The 24,762-nt window shown below is 41.9% G+C and overlaps 1 protein-coding gene across 2 annotated transcripts in view; it reads right to left on the bottom strand.

Moving 5' to 3' along the window:
• Window positions 1-24,762, bottom strand: part of FRMPD2 (FERM and PDZ domain containing 2) — a 99,161-nt gene that overhangs the window by 42,004 nt on the left and 32,395 nt on the right. Inside the window, exons 11-13 of one of the 2 annotated variants that reach the window (XM_055275408.2) lie at window positions 16,954-17,106; window positions 11,740-11,925; window positions 6,219-6,375 (exon numbers count right to left, since the gene is read on the bottom strand). In XM_055275408.2, coding sequence (XP_055131383.1) covers window positions 6,219-6,375; window positions 11,740-11,925; window positions 16,954-17,106 — 496 coding nt within the window. Of the gene's footprint in view, window positions 1-6,218; window positions 6,376-11,739; window positions 11,926-16,953; window positions 17,110-24,762 lie in introns of both variants that reach the window. The other variant, XM_055275407.2, reaches the window with a different exon arrangement.

Raw genomic sequence — 24,762 nt, 5'->3', positions numbered from 1 at the left:
GGACAGTTTCTATTCCCTGCTGTGGATGACCCATAGCATAATTGTGGCACTAGGGAAATAAGGCTGAATCTATCTGGATGTCAAGAGCAAAATCCAAGTCAGTTGCAGTGTCACAAGGGCACAGCATATACTCAGGGCCAAGGACCATGAGGAAAAGACAGCCAGGACAAGATTCTGGGCAGCTCACTGCAAATCTGCAGTCTTGCAGCCTTCTTGTGGAAGGGCCGAGACCATCCCTGCAGCCCCCAGGCCGCCCATGAGAAACAGCTGAGCAAAGGCCCATGGGCCCCACTCCGCAGGGCTGACAGATCCTGCCTATTTAGTCCTGAAATTATGCATTTGTAAAAGCTCAGTGATCTATCTCTTCTCCCCACAGAACCAAATATAACTGTAAAGTAATATACTTATTGAGACAATTCACAGAAGAATGACTAAGAAGCACTTGGAAAGTGCTCAACTGCTCAAGAATCAAAGGACTGCAAAATAAAGCCACAGTGAGAAATCACTTTTACCTTCAAATGAACAAAGATAAACACGATGATATCTGTTCCAACAAGGATGCAACAAAACAGGCAAGACAATACTGGGCTTGAGAACGGCACTCGGGAAAACAGCAATAGTCTTAAAAATGCCCAGCGCTGGTACCCAACAATTACACTTCTGAGATCTAGCTAAAAGAAACGATATAAAATATAGAAAAATATTTCTTCCAATGATATTTATCATATTATTTGTAATACTTAAAAACAAAAAGTGAACTAAATATCAAAAATGGGAAGGGTTCAGTAAATGATTGTAATTCCACACAAATCATCCATTCGTTCATCAAAAAACATGTATTAACCACTTCCCATTTGACACACCACACCTCTGTTCTGTGCTGGAGCTGCTCTTGTGGAACTCCCAGTCCACTGCTGACTGCGGGCAGGCATATCCACAAATAAAAGTGGCAGAATAATACAGGTGAGAAGACAGAGGTCTGCATAGCAGAGGGAGTGGTCCATCCACCTAGGAAGAGCCACCTGGGGGCAGTCAATCAGGAAAGCCTTCAAGGAGGAGGTTACCCTTAAGCTTATTTACAGAGGATCGGACTTATCTTGGTGGTCTGAGCCAAGAAGGGGTTAGGAACACACTGCAGGCAGAGGGTATGCTGGGCACAAAGGCCATGGAAGCTGAGCCATCCTGTCGTGCTGAACAGCCTGCAAGCTGGCATGAAAAACAGCCAGAGACCAGAGAGGAAGAGTCAGGGCAAAGAATACGGCAGGATTGGGAACACAGTGGCAAGTGTCTGGCATGCCGTTCTGAAACAAGAAGTTTGAGCTTGTCCCTGCAGACAACAGAGAGCCATTAACAAGTTTTCAGTATGGAAGAAAATGATCAGATTGGTCCTTTTGAAAGGTCACTCTGAAGGCTGAGAAGGACAATTATCTGGGACAAGAGTATCAGCAGCAAGTCCATTATGTGATGTGCCTCCATTTCAAGGATATGAGATGTGTTGGGTTCCCCCAGCTTTGACATCTCTCTCTCTGTTTTTGGTGACAAGTGGGGTGGGAAGAGAGGGTGCAGGCCCAGACACTCTCAGTTTCCTGCAGGGAGGCTGGGTGGCCCCCTTTGAACAAGACGAATATCATGGCAAAGAGTGGTGTGTGAGAGGAAGAGATCAATTACGGATGCCCTGAGCTTGACGGGTGTGTGGGACCATCAGCTGGAGGCGGCCAGTTCTCAGCTGCATGTAATCGCTGAAAAGGGTGTCTGCAGAGAGAGTTTCTAAAATGAAGAAATATTTTAAAAGGCAAGGAAACTTTGTCTAAACTCATCCTTTCAATGCAAATAAATGTTAGATTCCTAAAAACTCCTAAGATGGTAGAATGTGCAGTTTGAGAAAACAGCCTATTACAAGCCAAATAGGCCTGAAAGGACTAATTTTACAAGTGAGCTTATGAAATCTTTATAAATATTTTACAGTCACTGAAATCAGGCAATAAAAGCAATATTGATGGTGTTTCACACACTTTTCTCAGCAATAGCAGGTAAGTCAGGTATAATTAATTTACATTTGTCACCTCCAGCTCCCCGGAAATATCCTGGAACCACCAGCCTGTGGTTTCAATGAAATGTTTATATGTTCATCTGGTTCTGCTACAAATAATAAAATAAGCTACCATTATTTTCTGCATTTGGTTCTGCATCTGAAAGTTCAAAAATTTTGTTTCCCAGTTGACCCCAACTCCTGGGCCAGCTCCAGGACCCAATGACAAAGCTCCCATAAGAATTGGCTGACACTGAACAAAGCCCCTGTGAGCAGGAGCCACCATTACTACCCTCACACTGAGCACAGAACCCCAGACACTGAGCTAGAAATGTTACACGCACACACCTTCCCACTCGAGCACAATACAAGCCTACAGTATGGTCTGTGTGCGCCAATGAGGACTCTCCAGCTCCGAAAGGGGAAGTGAGCTGCCCAAAGTCACGCAGCTAGAAAGTGGCACTCCCCTGAGTCTACTGGACTCCACAGGCCACATTCCAAGTCAGTGTTTCTGAAGCTTATATGTACATTCAAATCACTTGGGTTCTTTTTAAAAGGCAGATTCAGATTCAGATGGTCTGGAGTGGGGCCTGAGATTCTGCATCCTTTGCAAGCTCCCAGATGACATGCATGCTGCAGCTCCAGGAACCATGCTCTGAACATGAAGGGTGTAAACCACTGTATTGTATTGCTCCCTTTTATGGCCAAAGAAGAACTAATGCTTAGACATTGACAGCAGCTGTGGTAAAGCCAGTGCGCAAAACCAAGTCTCTCTAGCACTGAATTCCATGCTCTGGCTGGTTATGAAAGGCCATAGTACAGGCACTGGGCCCCAACAGCCACAGGTTCAAATCTTGGCTAGGCCCACCACCATGCAGCCAGCACATTACTTAACTTTTCCAAGCCTCAGTTTGCTCCTCCCCATAATGGTGGTACCTGCCTCCTGGAGCTGCTTGACCAGGACAGTTTGAGAAAACAGTAAATTATGAACATAAGGGAGGTAATTAGTGTAAATACTTAGCATAACACCAGGAAAAAATAGTAAAAACAATACTAAATAGCTCCATAGCACTTCGTAAATGCTCAGTAAATATTAGCTTGTCTTATGTGATGTGCACCCCATTTTAACCAAGTCTCACTCTTAGTTATAACAATAATACACGTTTATTGTTGTAACTTTAATAAATATCAAAAAAGTATCGCAGAGAAAACAGTCATGCCTGCATGCCTAACTCCCAAAGGTAATAACAAGTAACATTTTGGTGCAGTTCATTTCTGTATTCTTTCTTATCTTAAAACACATTAATATTAACCAAATTAGCGTTGTGTGTCTATCTATAACTATGCTATTCAAAACGGTAGGCACATGTGGCCATTTAAATTTAAATATAAATGGACGAAATTAAATAACATTGAAAATGTAATCCCTCAGTTCTTTTTGCCACCTTTGAAGTGCCCAATAGTGTGAACAAATGTGAACTTGAAAGAGCCAATCCCTCAAGATGGATTCTGAGCAGCTAACTGGGCCCAAATTTAAAATAGATTGCTTTGGCTATTCAGGCTCTTTTTAGGTCCCATATGAAATTTAGAATAGTATTTTTCTAATTCTGTGAAGAATGACATTGGTAGTTTGACGGGAATAGCATTGAATCTGTAAATTGCTTTGGGCAGTATGGCTATTTTTACAATATTGATTCTTCCGATCCATGAGCATAGAATGTTTTTCCATTTATTTGTGTTGTCTCTGATTTCTTTCAGCAGTGTTTTGTAGTTCTCCTTGTAGAGATTGTTCACCTTCCTGGTTAGCTGTATTCCTGGGTATTTCATTTTCTTTGTGGCTATTATTTAAGTGGGATTGTGTTCTTGATTTCACTCTTCAGCCTGAGATGTTGTTGGTGTATAGAGATGCTACTGATTTTTGTACATTGATTTTGTATCCAGTAACATGGATCGAGCTGGAAGCCATAATCCTAAGCAAACTAATGCAGGAACAGAAAATCAAATACCGCATGTTCTTCCTTATAAGCAGGAGCTAAGCATTGATCAGACATAGACATAAATATGGGAACAATAGACACTGTGGACTACTAGAGGGTGGAGGAAGGTGAGGTGGGTTAGAAAACTACCTATCGGGCACTATGCTCACTACCAGGGTGACCGGATCCATACTCCAAACCTCTCAGCATCACGTAATATTCCCATGTAACAAATCTGCACATGTACCCCCTGCATCTAAAATAAAAGTTGAAATTTTTCTAAAAAAATGAATTCAGGCAAAAAAAAAAATCCTACTATACAAGGTACCTTAAATGTTTAAGATATGGTTCTGGTAAAACAAGGGTATTTATATTTTTTGAATTTAGAAGCACAGTAAGCAAAAGATACGCTAAGCAACCAAAAGTAGGAGAATGTGATAAGTTACATTTCTCACTGTAATTGCTAAGCAGCAGCAAATAGCTTCCTGATTGGTACAGGTGCTTCCAGGGCTATTTAATAGGACATTCCTTGTTATTCTTGTTGGTAGGTAATCTTCAACTGTGCTGCATTCAGGTCACCATGCTGTCCACCTGATCTCTAGATTATGTGTATTGCAGAAACATTTTAGTGTTTTCCCTTGCAAGGATTCCAATCTAAACACAAATTACAAACTCTGCCTCTTCAGTAATCTGGTCCTGCTATGAATTTAATACCAAACTCTCAATTAAGGGTGATACAGCAGATGGCTGCAGCCGTTGTGGCAAGGACCATGGTGTATCATTACACTACTTCCTCTTCCTGGGCACACAGGAAGTCCTCCCTTTCCAACCCCTCTTGCAGTTGTCTTGGGGGCCGTGTGACTGTGTTCTGTTAATGAAATGCAGATGGAAGCAATATGAGTCACTTTGGGGTCTGGCTCTTAAAACATCTTGTGTAATTTTACGGCTCTCTCTTTCTTTTCTGGAGTAATTGTTCTAGATAATGGAGCTCTCCGTGGAAGCAGCAGAGACCCCAAGTCACTGGAAGAGAGCTTCAAAATAGCCAGACTAAGAAGTGCCTGAGAAGCAAAACTTTGCTGTATTAAGCCATTGAAATTTCAAGGTTTATTTGTTACCTTTTGTCCAAAATTGCTTTATGTTTCATAAGTAAATAAAAACTAAAAGCTGAAAAATATAAATAAATAAATAAAACAGAGCCAAGCAGCCATTTGCTGACTAGAGGTCACACAGGTACTCTGAGTTCCTTAAATACCCACCGTTGTGTTTAACATTGGGACTTTCAGAGCTCACCTGAACCAACCAATCAGAGCTCACCTGCCTCCTCAAATCAGGGCTCAGCTGTATCAACTAGTCAGAACTGCACCACATCAACCAATCCGAACTAAGCAAGTTTGAATCCTTCATTTGCATAAATGAACTTGATTGGGAACCTAGGTGGGAGCTTTCTCTATAAAAGCCAAACCCTCTCTTTGTTCTCTAGAACACACCTTTGTTTTATACCAAGGTTGTGCCTTCTGGGTTTGCAGACTGTAACAGGAATAAAGTCTTTTTCCTTCGAATTCCTTTTCCAAGAACTTTTGTTCATGATAGGTCTGTGTTGCTAGTGACTCCCACACTGAACAATGCAGATATTTCCATCATTGAAGAAAGTGTCATTGGACGGTGCTAGCTAGATACAGTCTTATAACTTCCCTTTCCTCACTTAGCACTATATCATGTACAGTTTCACATATCACCACTATCCAAAAACTGATTTCACTGTCTGAATTATATAGATGTTCTTGGTTTATTTATCTGGTCTTCTATGTTTGGATACTTAGATTGCTTTCAAATGGTCAGTGTCATAAACGACACCCTAGTAGACGTCCATGGGCAGCAACTTTAGTGTATGTCTATATTGATTATCTTAGGATACATATCTATCTACAAGTAAAATTATGGGGCCAAGAGGACATGCACTTTTTAAGGCTTTTGATGTATATTTCCAATCGCACTCTGAAAAGATCATATCAATTTACCCTCCCAGTGTTATTTATTTTAGTGCTTGCCAACATGAGAAAATAAAACTGTATTTCATTTTTATTGTATTTCTGTCATTATTAGATTTACAACTCTGTTAGAGGTCCCCAGATCAATTGTATCTATTTATACAAATTATTTTATGAAATAACAAACTTGTCAAAGTGTATATGGAGAATATAGCTTCTACTCACCAAATAAAACATGGGAAGGCTGCCCAGAGCCCATCTGTGCATTAAACCCATGCTGGGCTGAGCAGAGGTCCAGTAAGTATTTACTGGTCTTGGCTGAATCTGTGACAAATGTGTGCTTCTTCCCAGTGACACTGCTTGTGATGGTGAACTTTTTTTGCTGAAGGAAGCAAACACAGACTTTAATACATTGATCATCCACAACCCTCCACTAATGCACAACTGCAAGAAAATGCTTGGTCCCTCAGTTCCGCATCCTGTAGCAGGCATCCACGGGTGCATGGCAGATGCTGTCTGACTATGGCCTGATATTTTTCTTAGCCTAAAGAAAATCCTTCTTTTTAGTTTTTCCTTCATTCATCAATCAAATTATTTATCAAACAATTACTATTTTCCAAGGAGCGTGGGGGGTGAAAAGAATATGAAGTGGGTCAGGTACATTGACCTCAGCAAGGACGGAAACAAACCCTCAGTGTGCATTATGAAAAGCCACTAAATATTCCCATTGTTTTTATTGTACACACGCCAAGAAGTTGTAGACAAAATCTCAACTAGTCGAGTTATGAAAAAGATAAAAACACCTGTGTGTTATAATATTTCTGGCTATAATGTAGCAGATTCTGTTCTAAGTGCTTTATGAGTATGAATTTATTTTGTCTTCACAACTACAGAATAAGAGAGATTCTATCAGTATTTTTATTCTACAGATGAAAAAAAAAAGCAAGAGTCCTCAAAATGCCACAGGAATTGAGGTCACACCACAAAGAAACGCTTCCCCACATTATACCTTCAAGGCCCACATACAAAGTGATAATATTTGTCCAGCCCACTGGGCTAAACTGGTGAAGATGACCTATATGAGGCTACCTGTATAGAGCCTTATGAAAAAAAATACAAATTTTTGCAATATATTATCCTGATAAGAACAATAAAATATATAGGTGATATTAAATATCAATTCATATAAAACTTCCAAATAAAATGTTCATTCTAGATATTCCATGTATTTCAATAAGAACCTTCAGCTTGCTCCTATAAAGATAACTTTATAGAAACAGGGCTTATGCTTGAAAGGGCTCCCAGAAACCCCTGATCCTCTTTAAGGCTAATCTCTTTTAATTCCTGATAGTCACCATTTCTAAGAAACTCCATTCACGCATGTCGGATATCAACAAAAGGCAGATAAATATTCATTGCTTTTTCTCTGAGAAACTCCTTTTTACCATTAACCTAATTTTAGATAAGTTGCTCATTCTCTATATACTCTGTACTTTTACTGACAAGTATAGTGCTAAGCCTCCTTGTGCTAATAGGAATGGATTCTGAATCCAATTGAACTGTACTATAACCAGTATTTCTTTAAATAATGTGTTGTCTTAAGCGTTCATAGATGCTGCTCCACTAGTCGTAATAATTCTTCTTTAGTACTCAACTGATCATTTTATCCACACTTTTACAAAGTTGAATATTTGCTTGAAATCTATACACTTTGTCAGTACACACTGATAGGCTTTCATGCAATCCTGACAGTTTTATATTAAGTTTATTCAGATACTAAGCATTTTTTATATGAACAAGTCACTCTTTTTTTGAGACAGGGTTTTGCTCTGTCACCCAGGCTGGAGTGCAGCAACACAATCATAGCTCACTGATACCTTGAAGTGCTGGGTTCAAGCAATCCTCCCACCTCAGCCTCCCAAGTAGTTGGGACCACAGGCAGGCACCACCACACCCAGCTAATTTCTGTATTTTTTAAATAGAGACAGGGGTATCGCTATGTTGCCCAGGCTAGTCTCAAACTCCTGGGCTTAAGTGGTCCTCCTCAGCCTCTCAAAGTGCTGGGATTACAGGGGTGAGCCACTGCGCCTTGCAAGAATAAATCAGTTTTTAAAATGTAACAACTATTTTTTAACAAATCTGAAAAGGGAGAATCATTCACACACCCACATACAAACAAACACACACACACTGAAGTTTCTTTTAGCTTATAAACTCTCAGCAAAACTCTCCTTTTCAGATGCCAGTGCTCCAAGGTATCAAACACCAGAGTGGAATGCTGATCCTATTTCTTGACATAAAGGTGAAAAGAGTCTTGACTGTAGTGGTTTGGATTTTATTTCCATTTACCACCATTTTGATAACATCATTTAATGGAAAATTCTTATCTGCAAACTTTCACATAGGCAAGCTGCTACTCTGTGTATATGATGATGTATAACTCCAATCTCTGGGTTTTCAGCACCAGCATGAAATCCTTTCTTTACACTTCTGTGGTTGCAGTAGAAACATATTAGGTTGGTGCAATTACTGCAATTAGGTGGGCGCGATTACTCTTGCACCCACCTAATTCATAGCAGGTGCTTCTGTAACATGTTGGTTTCAAAGCATCAGTTTACCATTTTGAATATTTTCATCCCTAGGAGTTTTTTTCTTTTCTGTTGCTATTTGTTCACCTGCTTGATTATTTTTCTAGGCAGAGGAGACTTGCCACGAAGCTAATGAAACTGAAGCTCCAGGGCCCTCACTTCCTGGGAGGAGCTCTGGCAGTGCATTCACATGGTCTTATAATATACAGAAAGTAAGATGTTTTCACCCCAGTTGGTTAAGACCACTGACTCTTTCTACTCGGACACACCCTCCTTGCCACTTCCCTTCGCACCAGGTGGTGTTGGGTGATAAGCAGCAGATCCCTCTAAGAAGTTGAGATGGGGATACACTTGGTTTAGATTTAGTTGGATTTATTTAGGTGATTTGAAGCCTTTTCTAGAATAGTTACTTTATTGCTAGCCATCCCAGAATACTCCTTCCATTTGTCTAACTCACCTAAAATCTCAGCAGAAAGGTGCAGGGCCAGCAGCCAGATGAAATTGACCATGCCCTATAATACCCAGCCCCCGAAGGAAGCATGAGCTGTACAGAGCCAGGAGCTGATCTACAGGAAATTTTTGCACCCATCAGAAATGAAAAACTATAATTTATTCTCAAAAATACTCATCTAATTGAAATGCTTCCCTATCAGGGATATACTCTATAATTGTGTATACTGCATTATCAATACACCACATGATTTTTTTTATGGGAATCCCATGAAATAGAATTTGTCAGGTTTCCTGCATTTGCAGCAAAGAACTCTGTTGCAGCACTAGAAAGAGCAAAAATGTTTCTGCACAAAGCTGCGTGTTTCATGCATCCTATTAATCCTTTCAATAATAAAAACAGATTTCAATCCACCATGCTAGAAGAAAAACTAAACTATATTTCTATCCTCTCTAGAGAAAATGATATTACAAAAGTGCCATCATACAGAAAAATAATCAGAGTAGCCATTAAAAATTTGAAAGGAAAAAAGTATTATAGACATTGTCAGGAAGTTAATAAAAATATTACTTGCTGGCTTTTGTGATATCTGCAGGATTTGTTCAGCTTTTAAAAATTCACAAAGTTTTTGTGATTTCTTTTCTCATTCTAAATAAACATTTCTTTCATGCCATCTTTTGTAACTCTGTATTCTTTTTCATAAAGAGGGCCCTACATAGTGTGTATCTGCTTCTGTTTCCATGCATTTCTCTTCAGAGATTTAACTAGTGGTGATAACTAAGAACAGTTACTAACATGCATAGGTTTATTGTTCTAGAAGGAACAGGTTTTAGATTGAACAATCAAACCACACACGGACGCCAACACATCTACGAATCATATTATTTGGAAATGTCATTTTTCTCTACTTCCTTTGCTGCTTTGGTGCAGGCTGGCAAGATGAACGATGTGTAATTGTTTGAAGAATTTTGGCCTCAGGTATTAAAAAGCAAAATTGAAACCAGTTTCCTGAGTTAATTTTCGTATTGTTCACTGAACTCCCTATTTTGTGCTTACAGAAGCATAAAGAATTCAAGTCATTTTCTGCGTAAGATGCTTGGTTTGCAGTAAGCTGCTGGTGACATTACTTCATCTGATGACTGTTCCATAAAAATAAGTTATTCATGCCAAGGAAGAGGATGATCATCAGAGAATGGAAATCCTGATTAAGTATTTTTTGTGCTACTAAGTTTGTCTTCAGAGCCGGATGACTTCCCAGTTTTAATCAAGAAATTAATCAACTAATTTAATCAAGAAATCCCCTGGTAGGGGGGGAAATAAATACCTGTAAAAGTTAAACCAATGTATACATGAAGTACTTACTTAAGGGGACTGTTGAGCTTTACAGCTTCAAAAAATTCCATTTTAAAAAATTACTTTTTAGGTTATCTGCATTTTTATGAATATTTTGAAACATAGTGCATTGAACAATCTGAACAATTAAACATGCAATAAGGAAAATAAGTAATGTAGTAGTATTAAATTCATTAAACAAAGTTCTTCATATAATCTTTCAGTTTAGTTAAAGTAATTTGAGTAATTAAAATTCTGAAAAATTCACAAATATAAATATTGTTTCATTTGAGTTTGATCAAAATAATTTGGAAAAAAAGTCAGTTTCCTGATAACATATAGATCACTTGAATAAAATCAGTTAAATTGTGCTCAATTATTATTTATTTTTAGATGTAAGCTTTTTTCCTGAAAACAAACAATAATTTATTATGAAATTTTATCTTGACAATATGTTAACTTCAAAGCCAAGATGGAAGAAATAAAAGAAACGTCCTGAAAATGAATGAAAGCAATTATGTTCTACTCAGGAAACTCTAACATCAGATAATGATACAAATAGTGATCTAGTTAGAAAATGTTTTTAACCATTAAGAAAATGAAATAGGAAAAAAAAATTTTTTTAGGGGCCACAAGATAAAGAACTTCATATTTTACAATAAATCGTCACTAAAGTGACACAGGTACTGACTGGAACAACCACAGGACAAGCAGAGGCTGTCAGCCACCAGGGTACAGTGCCAGAGTGACTCACTTCAGGAGGCAGAAATATGCATGCAAATAGTGTTCAAGTAGATTCTAAATGTTGTGTACTTAATGGGGATTTTCTATTCAAAAATAGACTTTGAAACTTTTAAGAGCTATCAAAAATTTGCAATCCTCAGTGTCCCGTAGCACACCTGTAGTCCTCAGAGACAGACCAGAGGCCTTGGCACACTGCGTGCAAAGGGAAAATTAAAACACGGGAAGAAGTTTTTCAAAACCTTTCAGGCTCTACTCAACCTAAACTACACTCTCAACCCCCATCTCCCACCTTCAACTTTGCTCTCAACATTAATGGAGTCCCCAAATTAAGAAAACTTTACCCAGAAGGAAAGTGTAGCCCTTTAGACCAATGACTGTTCATGGGGATATGTGGAGGTCCAGGCAAGGAATGGTAGGGAAGAAATGGCCTCCTGAGGACCTCCCAAAATCCCTTGGCAGACTTCTTCCAAATATCTTGCAATGCATCAGAATGCAGGTTAACAAACAGACAGGCTGTGAGAATGTTTGGTCAGGAGAAAGCCACATGACCCATGACCCATTGCTCCTTTAAACGGCCAACAAATCAAAGGAAAATGAAGTGCAGGTTATTTATCAACTGAGCTACACTCACATAAGTAGAAATCTTCCCAGTTTCTCTCCACTGAAACCGTAAAGTTGCAATTCTGCTGTTGTTTTTCACTTCATATACTATGACACCCTTGGCACAGATCCCCAGGGCCATCTCCTCTTCTGGCCTCCTCTTCTCTGAGAATACTTGGTGAACCAGCACACCGTATTCTGGGAGATGCTGAGTGACCTGGAACAGAAAAAGGCTGATTTAGAAGAGACAGGCACATGGTTTAAAATAACGGGCCTCACGCCATTCACTCCATGCAAAAGACATTGATAGGTGTTCTGACAAGAAAGAGTAGGATTGTCATGTAAGTTTAGGAAACACTGGGCTGAACAGATTTATTTGCTATGTACAGAATTTCTCTGCACCTCTGATAAGATAGAATTTTCCTTTTTTTTTTTTTTTTTTTTTTTTTGTAACCCAAGGAATACTTTTCTCATGGAATACCTAAAACAGTACTTAGAACACAGTTATTATGAAAATAACACAGTACAATAATAATATTCTGAATACATTTTTTAGAATTCATACTCTTCTGGGACATCTCAAGGTAAGAGATTTCTTTTCCTGGTTGTGTCAGAGTCTATAGTATTTTCTGTTCCAACCCCTTTACATGACAGATAGAAAAACTGAGGCTAAGGCACAGAAAGCGACCTTCCGGATCACCAGTGTTAGTTGTGAACCACCCTGCAGAGAAAATGACCATTCATTTTGGTGCTCCTCACCGTGTAGCAATGCCTTCGTGGGGGTCCCCATAGCCCAAGGTCTTGCCTCTGTTTACCAGGTTAGGGGAATAAATTTTGCCAGGGTCCATAGGTCAGTTGGTGCTAGGGACTGCATTAGGCCACCAACTTCTTAAGAGACCAGAGTATAAAATGAACACAAATGTTTCTACATCTCAATGGCAGTCACTTTCCCACCCTGGGCTTTCCCACCTTCATCTTCACCAGGAAGACGCCAGTCCCCATCAGAAGGTTGATGTGTCTCTGGGACCCACAGCAAGGGCCTCTTGCTTTTGAAGCCCTCTCAGAAGGGTTGTATTGCTGAAATCTGGTATCCCATTCCTACCCCCAACCAGAGAACATCATGTCCTATTCAATCTCTCTCACCCCCAGGCAAGGTCACAAAAACAGGGACAAATTATGGCTTTTGAGAGCTCCTCTCTCAGGCTCCTTGCCCATTCACCGTTGATGAAGTCCGTGCAGACAGCTTATGCTGCCTGCAGACTCCATAGCTCTTCACACAGGGTTCAGATTACATTTCTGAACCCTAAGCATCCTTCGTTTAACTTTGGAGAGACCCTGTCACCATCATCATCATCATCGTCATCATCACCATCATCATCAGTATCCTCATCATCATACTAATCAATATTTATTGAGCGCTGGTGCTGAAACATCCAGTGGCCAGACTGGGCATGTGATTAAAGTTTAACAAAGCAGGGCCGCCACAAGATAATTAGGTAGATGCTTTTAAAGAATTCGGTGTGATATTTCTTTTAAAAATTAAGCATTAATAAGTAGTCATCATTAGGATAAAGATGTCTTTGCTAGACTTACACTTCTTCAATTGTTTAGTATTAGTTTATATTTTAATTTATTGTTTAACTATACAAAGAGAGATATGATGCTTTTCAGTTCTTTGGGCCTCAAGATTCCTACTGGTAAAGCACCATGCTAAGCCTCTCCCAGCATTATTTCATTATTATTTAATCTTCAGAACAATCACAGAGATAGTGAAGCTATCCTTTTTCTAAGTAATCTGTCCAAGTTCCTGCTTTGGAGCCAGGAATGGAAATATGGAAAGATGAGCTTGTTTGCTCCTGAGTCTTCACTCTTAACAACTGAAATACGGGGAATCCAAAAGACCTGGAAACATAGGCGAATATAGTTAATGTTGTCAATGGCATCTTCAATCTGTAAAACAATAAAATAATGATGTCTACCTCCATTCACTGTCTGCTAGGGAGTCTCCTAGGATGCTTCTCCTGGCCCCCTTTGCATTGCTATTACTGGGGGTCCTTTCAGAGGGTCATTTCCTCTCCATGTGCTTTGGGCCATCTTACTACAAGGCCTGTTCTCCTTACAACAGGCAGCAAAGTTGAGATGGGACCAAGCACTCCTGGCTGCCAGCCATACAGCACACTTGCTGCATTGAACATTCTTCAAAACAAATGGATTGTTATTTCTGAATATTCATCAAGGGTTTCAGAATTCATTTTCTCTGACCTTATAATTCCACCTGTGGGTATCTACCCTAAGAAAATATGCTGAATAATCAGGACAATCCCTTCTCATAATGCTGTTCAGTACAGATTTGTGGGGTGATTTGGGGAAACCAGTTCCCGGCAGTAAACGATTTCCTAAAAACAGTACTGTCTTAAAATTAATTATCAGGCAGCCTTTACAAAGGATATTTATAAAGCATTTGTAATTATCAGGAGAGTGCATTTGTTATAGTGCTAAGTGGAAGAAACTACAGGATACAACCAATATGATTTCAATAGCAAGAAAAAATATTTTAATAATATATTACAACCCACAGCTATGTGGGAAAATGGCTCCATGGTTGAGGATGTTAGGAAATCACTGAATTCACATTAAACAGGTTATTCTGAGATTAATAAGCTAATATAGTTGTGAATCTACAGACAGACTATGGTATTCAGCGCTCCCCAAACTGGACTTTTGCCCAGTCTGTGGCTAGTACAAGATGCTGAACTGTCAGAGTTAGTCATCAGTGAACTGGGTACCAAGAGGTAGCCTCCCAATAATGGTTTTCTCCTTTTTCTAATGAAAAACAAGAGCCATGAGGAGCCATAATTAAATAATCCAGCGATTGCTTGTAGAGTAGTAACTGGGCTCTGTGATGGGCTCTGAGGATCCATGGCCCTCCAGGCATTTATAGCCCAGTAGAAGGGATGGAAAATGTCCAGAAATGACTGCAGCGTGAGGTGTCTTAGCAATATATATCAACAATGTTCAAAATGTTTATTACCTTCCACCCTATAATTCCACTCATGAGATTCTATCCCTAAGGAATGAAGCAGAAATACAGCTAAGATTTATATGGAAAAGATGCTACTCTCAGTATTGTTTTAAATAGTCCCATATTGGAAACTATTTATATGTTAAACAATAGAGCATTGAGAGAAAAAATTAGGGTACAACATATGTTAATTCAAAAGAAGTTTTCAAATGTTTAGATTTATGGGATTATATGCATACACAAAAGTGCATATATAATATAAAGCTAATTTTAAATATATATGCATATACATATATCTATATGAATGCACAGAACAAAGAGAGAAGGATGAATATACCTAAATGTAACTGTGCTATCTCCAGGCGGCAGAATTATGAGGAAATGTTTACTTTTATAATCAGGGAGGAGGAGAAAACCTTTAACAAACCCTCACCCTAATGAGAGGCTCCCAGTGTGCTCTGGGGATGATGACAAAGCCCTGTCTAGTTTATCTCTCTGTACCACAGGCAGGCAACACCAGCATTCACAACCCCACCCAGTCTACCAAGGGGAACTGCAAAAGCAAGAGTGCTCCTTGAAACCGATAAAGATTACATGTAAATGAAATCAAATCTATTCAGTGCTTTCTGTGAATGGGGAAAAAATGGTTTCCTGTATTTTTGCTTCTGAACCTGGTAGTTTCTTTTACAATCATTTTTCATCACTCAACCAGGAAGGGAGGGACCCTGACAGTGAGCTCAGCACTCAAAGTCAGGGTCTGGGCAGAGGCCAGAAGGTAACGTCCATCCTGCAGACATCTGCCACAGGGTTGGGTCCTTGGCCTCTATACTGGATTCTGCAGTTCTGTGGCTCTGTGAGCGCTCATTATCAGATGGCTTTGAAGTCCCCACTGGTCCCTCATCAAGGGAATGCTTCATCCCCTTGACAGGGAACACGTGTGCAGCCCGGACTATGGAGTGCCCTGATCATGCTTCGCCAGTGCTTCTCAAATGAAACGCTTGCAGGCTACACTATGTTAGATACAGGGATAGTTCTGCAAAATGACCGGCTGAAAAGCAAAGGCCCAACCTCATGTTGGCTGTTCTGTTTTCAAGTACCCATCTCAATTAAGGGCAAGAAAACACAGACGGAATATTTCTACCTGACTTCTGTACAGAGAAATGTACAAATCTCCTAGCTTCCTTTTAAAACTGCTCCCCCAGTCAAATGGCCCAGCTTGTACCCCGTCCTGGGGAAGCTGCGAGTGTCCTCCCACTTATCCCCCAGCTGTATCTGCACAGGCACAGTAGCCACTCTCTCTCTGGTCCCCACATCTTGACATAGAGTAGCTGGTATTGTTCTTGTTCCACTGAGCGTTTATTGAGTTGTGTGCCTGTGGGTAGACCACAATCCTCCCCACAAGATGCGGGGCTTCCTGGGGACAAAGAGCACGTGCCTTTTGTCTCCATTTTCCAGTGCCTGGCCCACAGCAATGGGAGATTGTGGAGTAGCAAAGACTATTCATCATTGTGTGTGCCCACACGGGGAGACTGCAGTGCCACTGTTTTCGCCCCGCTGGTGAAGAGACGGCAGACCCAAGCTGCAACCCTGTGCACAGGCCACAGCAGCTGTGCTGTGTTGAGGACTGCTGCCTGCAGGCCTGCAAACTTGGGGTCTTGCAACAGCTTTTCTCTGGCTCAAGCATTGATCTTGTACTTCTGTTGTCCTATGTGTCAACTATAAGAAATGTGGTCTCCCTGCTTGAAGGAAAGTGTCTGGAATGCTGATCTAAGATTTGTCCGGGCACAGTGGCTCCCGCCTATAGTCCCAGCACTTTGAGAGGCCAAGGCAGGCGGATCACCTGAGGTCAGCAGTTCGAGACCAGCCTGGCCAACATGGGGAAACCCTGTCTCTACTAAAATACAAAAATTAGCTGGGCATGGTGGCAGGCGCCTGTAATCCCAGGGCGAGACTCCATCTCAAAAAATAAATAAATAAAATAAAAAATAAGGAAAAGCCCTATCACACCCACCCCAGCTCACTAAATCCTACCTTCTTTGGGGTCATTTCCAATGCCGGCTGCTTCCAGAAGCCTCTCCTTGCCCCTGCCTGCCTCCTAGAGCTCCACCCTTGCTCATGCCTCCTTGTGGGTCTGCACACACCTGGGCCCCTTGAGAAGGCTCTGCAGGGGATTGCTGGCTGCATTCCCTTGAAGACCAACACCTCTCTTCAGGAAGGCCTTACCTTCAAGAACTCCAGCTCAGCATCCTCTCCCCACAGTGCAGAGCTGAGCCGGTGCATCTCTGAGACTTCGACTTGGACCCGTAGAGCGGTCATCCTCTCGATCAGACTCACTGGGATGTAATCTTCAACGTGAAAGTATGGCTTACTCTCCACCTGCTGGAAGTAAGATGCAGAGGGGAAGCGCACAGTCAAGACACTGGCCGGGGGACTCTGAGCGGAATGAAAACATTATCCGTAGTCATAATTCCAGGAGGGCTCCAGAGAAAGACACTTCCTCGAGGTGCCCACCTGGGATATTATTTTCTACTGTATTAGAAACAGGGCCAAACCCTAGGACATGAACAGAAAAGAGAGAGTAAAGGAGCTGTTTTTGAGCACCTTTTTATTTCAGGTGGTTCACAGAACACATAAGCCTCTTCTGATTCTCACAGGAATACTCTGAAGATGGCATTGTCATTGCCATTGCCAAGACAAGCAAAAAGAGAGGTCACTCAACAGGGTGAAGTTCACACCACTTGGAAGTGACAGAAACAAGATTTGTTCACTCCAAACCCTCACACTTCCCACGATGCCACACCTTACCAAAAGGCACAGCAAAACCCTGGCCCTAAAACTCTATGTTTTTTTTTTTTAATTCATTTAGCATTTCTGTCTACATGCACTCCCAGAACATTGTCTCTTCTCACCAAGGAGGCCTTAGCTTTGGCATAATTGCTGCACATGAAGATGTTCAAGGAGTAGCCCCCTGGAAAAGGGGAGACTGGATACCCCCAGCCCACCTTCCTCAAGTCTATTCTTTGGGAGACTGAGGCTGCATCCCCCCAGGAGACGGTGGCTGGTGGAATCACTCACTGCTTGATGGTAAGTTCCCTGAACACAGACTCTGGGGCAGGGAAAAGTCTGCAGAAGTCCATGCAGGAGTGCTCTTGAGATCCACTATACAGAATGAGGAATGCAGGATCAGGCAGAGGGAGAAGCTGACCCTGCCTTTGTATTCCCAGATCAACATGTCCTGGTCTCAGGATGCCCTTGCCAGCCTAACCCTGGGCAAGCCATTTCCCTCCAGTTGAGGGCAGTTACTCATGAGGAAGGCAGTTGGGAGCTGGGAGAATCTGGCCTCGTTGGGGCTGGGGGTGAATGAGTTGGCCTGAGTGGGGGATCTGAAGGGAAGAGCACAGTGTCCACCACCTCCCACACTCCTGATGTAGCATGTCCCCATGTGGCCATGGACCAAGAATCCTCAGGTTGGTGCTGGCCCATGATGGTTTTGAGTTCAGCTCCACCACAAATGGAGAGACATTGTTCAGCAGGCTAGTGCATAAAAAAGCATTTAGAATGCTCTTAGCGTGGCCAAATTCCAGAACACTGGCAACACCATGCTGGTGAGGATGTGGAAAACAGGAACTCTCAGTTGTTGCTGGCGGGATTGCAAAATGGTACAGCCATTTTAGAATACAGTTTGGTTGTTTTTCATAAAACTAAACATGTGCTTACCATATGATCGAGCAATTTGCTCCTTGGTAATTACCAAAAGGAGTTGAGAACTTATGTCCACACAAAAACCTGCACACAGATGTTTATAACAGCCTTATTCATAATTGCCAAAACTTGGAAGCAAATGATGTCCCTCAGTGGGTGAATGGATAAATAAACTGTCACATCCAGACAACGAAATATTGTTCAGTGCTAAAAAAAAAAAAAAAAATGAGCTGTCGAGCCATGAAAAGACATGGAAGAGTCTGAAATGCATATTACTAGGTGAAAGAAGTAGGTCTGTAAAGGCTACATACTGTATGATCATAACTATATGATATTCTGGAAAATGCAAAACTATGGAAGTATAAAAAGATCAGGGGTTTGGAGGCAGGGAGAAATAGATAAGTGGAGCACAGAGGATTTTTAGGGCCATGAAATTACTCTGTAAGATACTTGAAAGTTGGTTACACAAATTGAGTAATTCTTGTCATATCCAACTAAATCAGAGTCCAGGAGCCAGGAAGTAAATGAACTCGGGGCACATAGCACCTGCTCCAAGAATTAAATTTTTCCATAAGCCCAACTACTGAAAGGACTTGCTGTAACCCTAAGACCAGTTTTACCTAGTAGCTGCCGAAAAGACCTGCTGGGACTCTAAGACTTGTTTTACCTCCCACTGTCACTCACCAATCAGTTTTCATTTCCCAAAAGCTTCTCAAGTGCTGATGAGTTTTCTTTCAAAACTATAACATTTTTATTCCTAATAAAAATTCCAACCTTCTCTTTGTCCGTGAGACACACCAAAGACCACCCAGTCTATGAGTATACCCCAAACTGCAATTCTTGCTTCCCAAATAAATTGTTTTAAATTTAGAGATTCATCTTCACATTTTATTTGACTTCAACAATAGCGTAATGGTGGATACGTGTCTTTATACATTTGTCAAAACCCATAGAATGTACAACCTCAAGAGTGAACCTCATTGTAAACTATGAGCTCTCAGTGGTAATGGTGTGTCAATGTAGGTTCATTGATTGTAACAAATGTACATTCTGGTGCAGGATTTTTGTGGTGTCTGTAGGAGAAGGCTGTGCATGTAGAGGGGCAGGGGATATATGAAAACTCCCTGTATTTTCAATTCAAATTTACTGTGAATCTAAAACTGCTCCAAACATTAAAGTCTATTAAAACACTTTTTTAAAGTGTTTAGGATCTTTGATCCAGGATCCTTCTGGTAGGAATATATCCAAGAGAAAAGTCCATATGGGACTGAAAAAGCTCTGGGGTCAAGTACACTTATTTTTATGGCATTTATAAAACAGAAAAATCAGATGCAATTTAAATGATAATAATAGCAGTTATCACTTACATGGTGCTACTGGGTGAATACCCCACAATACAAGAATGAAGAAGTGAAGGAAGACTGGGAAGGCATGGCAGGCTGCCACTCCAGAGGATCACTAGGAAGGCCACCGGAGGACGTGTACCATTGAGTGAGAAAGAAGAATGCAAATCAAATGTGGTGAAGTTCATAACTGTGTAAAAACCCCCACATGTGATCAAGGCAGGGAGAGAATGCACCCAGAGGAAAGTTATTCTGCTGTGATGATGTGATTAAGGAGATTTATTTTTATACTAAATTGTCTTTGTCTCCCTTTTTAAAATGCAAATGTAATCATGTTGCTTCGCTGCTTAAAATTCTTCAGGGGCTCCCAATCTTTCACAACAGTGGTTTCCAAATTATTTTTTTTCAGCACCAGAACCATTTATCAAACAACATATAAGCCCCTTAGGAGGCCACACAAAGTCTTCCCAGATACAACAGGTGGCCCCCACCCAGCTTCACAGCCACCAAGGCTCAGGCAGTGGACAGGCCAGACTTCTCCTTTTGCCCATTCAGTGACACAGAGAGGGGCTCTCCTCTCTGAGGCCTCACTCAATGACCTTTGAAGTGTCCATTGCAGCACCTGGCATATACCAAAGCAATGTGAAGTGAGCCCTGGTTGCGCTCTTTCTAGCTTACCTAACATCACAGACTCACAACTTTCTCAATGGCAAATGTAAATAGCGCTGGCTTTTCAGGGTTGATGTAAGAATTCAATGGTGCCAAGCCCAGAGCAGGCCTTCCATAAATTAAGACTGAGTAAGTGGTTGTATAAATGAATGGGTTTGTGCAAACCTGTTGGCATTTACATAAGTGAGAAAGGAAAAAGGTCTGCCTTTGGGGGCCACATGGGGGCAGCAGAGAGCACCTCAAAAATGTCCTCAGGGCACTGGACAGGTTAAGGCTTGGCAGGATCTGGGGACAGGGAAGCAGAAGGAGAATGAGATGACACTGAGCCAGAAGCAGGGTGAGATCAGTCAGAAACTGGACGGGCACAGGAAAGCACCATAACGGAGTGTTGGTGCTGGTCCATTTTATGTGTCAACTTGACTGGGCCATGGGGTGCCCAGATATTTGGTCAAATATTCTGAGTGTGACTATGAGGGTGTTTTTGGACATGACTGACACTTAAATCCATAGACTGAGTAAAGCAGATGGCCCTCCCTAAAGTGAGCGGACCTCATCCAATCTGTTGAAGGATGGAATTAAACAAAAAGACTGACTCCCCTGTAGAGAAGCAGCTCCTCTCTGCCTGACTCTCTTCATGCCAGTTCTTCTCTTGCCTTTGGATTCAGGCTTGGACTGGAACTGCACCATTGGCTCTCCAGGGTTTCCAGCTTGCTAACTGCACAGCTTGAGGCTTCTCAGTCTACATAACCACATGAGCCAATGCCTTCTAATACATCTCTAGATAGATAGACAGAAAGACATATAGATGATAAATAGATAATAGATACATAGATACATAGGCAGATGATAGATAGATGATAGATAGATGATAGATAGATAGATGATAGATAGATAGATAGATAGATAGATAGATAGATAGATAATCCTATTAGTTCTGTTTCTCTAGACAACCTAGACTATTATAGGCTCATAGAGACAGGTCTGGGCCCCTGGAGTCCTGGGGCAAGAGATTCTGCTGGACTGACTCCAGGTTTTAGTAAGAAACTATTACTCAAACTCCCAACTGCCTCCAGTGGATCTGGCCTGCCGTCTCCAACAACTCTAAGTGCTAGAGTTAAACTCAGGTTTGACATCCTGTATCTGAATCTACAGACTGAAGTTTAGCTGTTGTGTCATTTTATATTAGAGCACTATAACGCTGGAGGAGGGAAAAGGAAAGCTTGCAAGCAGCAATTGTCACATGCTAGGTACCACACATGCATTGCCACCTTTCACCCTTACAGCAGCTTTGCAAGAGATTATTTTCCATTTTGCAGATGAAAAAGCCAAGGCTCAGAAAGAAAACATGCCAAGGCCCTATAGCTACTGAACCAGAGGCCACAGCAAGAATGTCAACTGATTCACTGGGACACTCCTGGCTTAGAGCACCCTCCTGCCAGGACTCCCCAATGTAGCACCACCCGAAGCTGGCCTAGGTATGAAAAGGGCCCCAGGCCTGGGTACTGAGGGCAGGAAAGAGTTCAAGGGTAAGCAGTGACAGGGCTTGTCAAAAGGGCAGCGAGGAGGTTAAGGGGGCCAGGCCAGCTCTGAGACACTGCCTCCTGGGGCAGTGTCAGGGGCAGAAAGTGAGGTTCCAGTCCCCATGGACCAGGGTAGTCCCAGGAGAGGGGACAGATGGGAATTGAACCACAGTTCCCTGACAAGCCAGCTGCTGATGTTCTGATGGATGACTGTTATCTGTAGTGTCTTCCAGTCTGGGAGTTTCAACTCCATTCATTCACAGCTCTTGCACAAACTCCCTGTGCTTCAAGCACTGCTTTGGTGCTGGAGAAATGGCTACACAAAACAGACAAAAACACCCTTACCCTCAGGTGTTTTCTATGCTAATGATCAATAAAATGAATTCATCATCCCACGTGATGATAAATGCTGTGAACAAAAACCCAGCAGGGTGAGGGAATACACAGGGACTTTGAAGACCCCAGGACACAGCAGCACCTTCTGAAGCTGTACCGGGAGGAAAGCAAGACAATGTTGGGAGAGTCTGAGAAGTGTTTTTCAAACCACAGTCTGTAACCCATTGGTGAGCTATGAATCAATTTAGTGGCCCATAATCAGCATTTTTAAAATGAATGAAAATATAATAGGAGATATCAATGTGCATTGCTTATAGAAAGGATGCTCCCTATTTCCTGAGGTTTTTGCTTCAGTTCTGTTCTATATACATGTGTGTGTGTTGGGTTTTAATGTCCATTTATCCATGGGACATGGCAAAAAATGTTTACAACCCACTGTTCTCACTGTTTTAACTGTTGGGCTTGTCCCTGCTCTTTAATCCAGTTCCAGAGCCAAGGCAGGCAAGTTATAGCTGAGGCCACTCACAGCCCTCCCTCTCTATCCCACATACCCTATGAGGAATAAGACACAGAACTCTGCCAAAGTGTCCACACCCAGTGGTGGCTACTGCTTCTCCTTCTCAGACTCAGGGTGTATTAATCTACTAGGGTTGCCATAACAAATACTAACTAGGGGGCTTAAACAATAGAAATTCATTTTCTCATAGTTCTGGGGACTGGAAGTCCAAGACCAAGGCTTCTGCAGGTTTGGTTTCTCCCAAGGCCTCTCTCCTTGGCTTGCAGAAAGCCCCCTTCTCCCTGTGTCCTCACATGGCCTTTCCTCTGTACTTGTGCCTCCCTGGTGTTTCTTTGTGTGTCCAAATTTCTTCTTCTTATAAGGGCACCAGTCAGATTGGATTAGGGCCCACCCTAACAGCTTCATCTCAAATTAATCACCTCTTTAAAGGCGGTAACTCCAAATACTGTTAACTAGGGGTTCTACATATGAATCTGGGGGCTCAAGACTCAGCCTATAACACCAGGCCAGACCCCAGTGATGTAGCAGACTAGAACTTTAGGTAAACATGGCTCCTTTGTTCGCCAACGATGTAGTATCTCTGACCACTAAGTGCCCACTGGTGGTGGACATGTATTTCTGGCCACATGTGACTATTCACCTTCTTTTTGAAGGAGGAAATGGGAAACCATCCTTCCTCCCTCTCAGTCTATGCACTTTGCAGTGTGAGCTCTATCCCTGCCTCCTAGGGTGACCATGGGGCTAGACTCAAGTCTAACCAATCAAAGCATGACATCTCCCTACACAATGATTGGCTTCAGGTGGGCACATGACTCTATAAGCACCAATGGGACAGAAGCCCAGGATTTCCATGCCATTTCCAGGGGAGAGACTCTCTCTCTTGCACAGGGCTGGAACCTGGAGGGTGGAATTGGGAAGCCATGAAAGGCAAATTTGACAGAGGAGAGCACAGCTCAGAGACACAAGAAGCCTAAGTCCTGCTGACATCATGTGAGTTCCTATCACCCAGGCTCCAAGGTAAGAGTGATTGGGCTGGAAGCTTGTCACAGGGATGCTGGGAGGCTGAGAAAGAACCAGAATCCTTTGGTTTTGCAAGCCAATAAATGACATGTTTTATTCAAGCCAGCCTGAGCTTGATTTTCTATCACTTGTAATCAACAGAATGCTGTCCAATCACCTGTGCTGGCCGAGGGTATGGGAGGATGCTAAAAAGGACCCAGAGGGTCCACCTGTGGGGCCAGGAACTCTAGGGGTTTGGTACTGGCCTTGAAAGGTATATAAGGTTGAGACGGATGTGCAGACATTATGGGAAAGGGCATTCAAAGGCCCAGTAACATGCCAGTTCTTAGGATCTCAAGGATTTAAAGGTCCTTTTGAAGATTTCTGGGGCAGAAGGGTGGAGTGCATGTGGTTAACATTTCTTTCTTTCTTTTTTTTTTTTTTTTTTTTTTTTTTTTAGCAGTGAATTCCTCCTTCACGCAGTCCTCTTGAAGAAGACCATCTCTTCTCCAAGCTAAGCATTCCCCAGTGGCACCCAGCATTTGTCCCATGACAGCGGTGAGTGCTCTCCAAGATAAAGCCCAGTGTGCTGGCTGGGAGGTCACCAGGGAAGAGATGGGTGGAAACTTCCCCTCCCTTGCTTCTTCCTCTCTGCTCCTACTGATGCATCCAGAGATGGACTCCACATTCAAATGTCGTGTCACACTGCTGGGTCAAACTGCTCGGTCTCTGTTGAGGTCTGTTCCCAAGCCTTTCCCTTCATCCAGAACATGGGCAGGAGATGGGGGAAGTGCTTCATAAACCCCGAAAGCAAAATTACACTGCTCTCTGTAACAGCTCAAGTGGTTGGTTTCTCCTTCCTGCCTTTTGTCCCCATTTTAAATCCTAATTAGGTAGGTAAATACATTAGCATAATCCTTCCCTACTAATAGGCATCTGAAAATTA

The sequence above is a fragment of the Symphalangus syndactylus genome, chromosome 4 (genome assembly GCF_028878055.3).
Source record: "Symphalangus syndactylus isolate Jambi chromosome 4, NHGRI_mSymSyn1-v2.1_pri, whole genome shotgun sequence".
NCBI classification, from domain to species: Eukaryota; Metazoa; Chordata; class Mammalia; order Primates; family Hylobatidae; genus Symphalangus; species Symphalangus syndactylus.
Note: the sequence above shows the minus strand (reverse complement) of the source record. Positions and strands in the feature narration are given on the sequence as shown.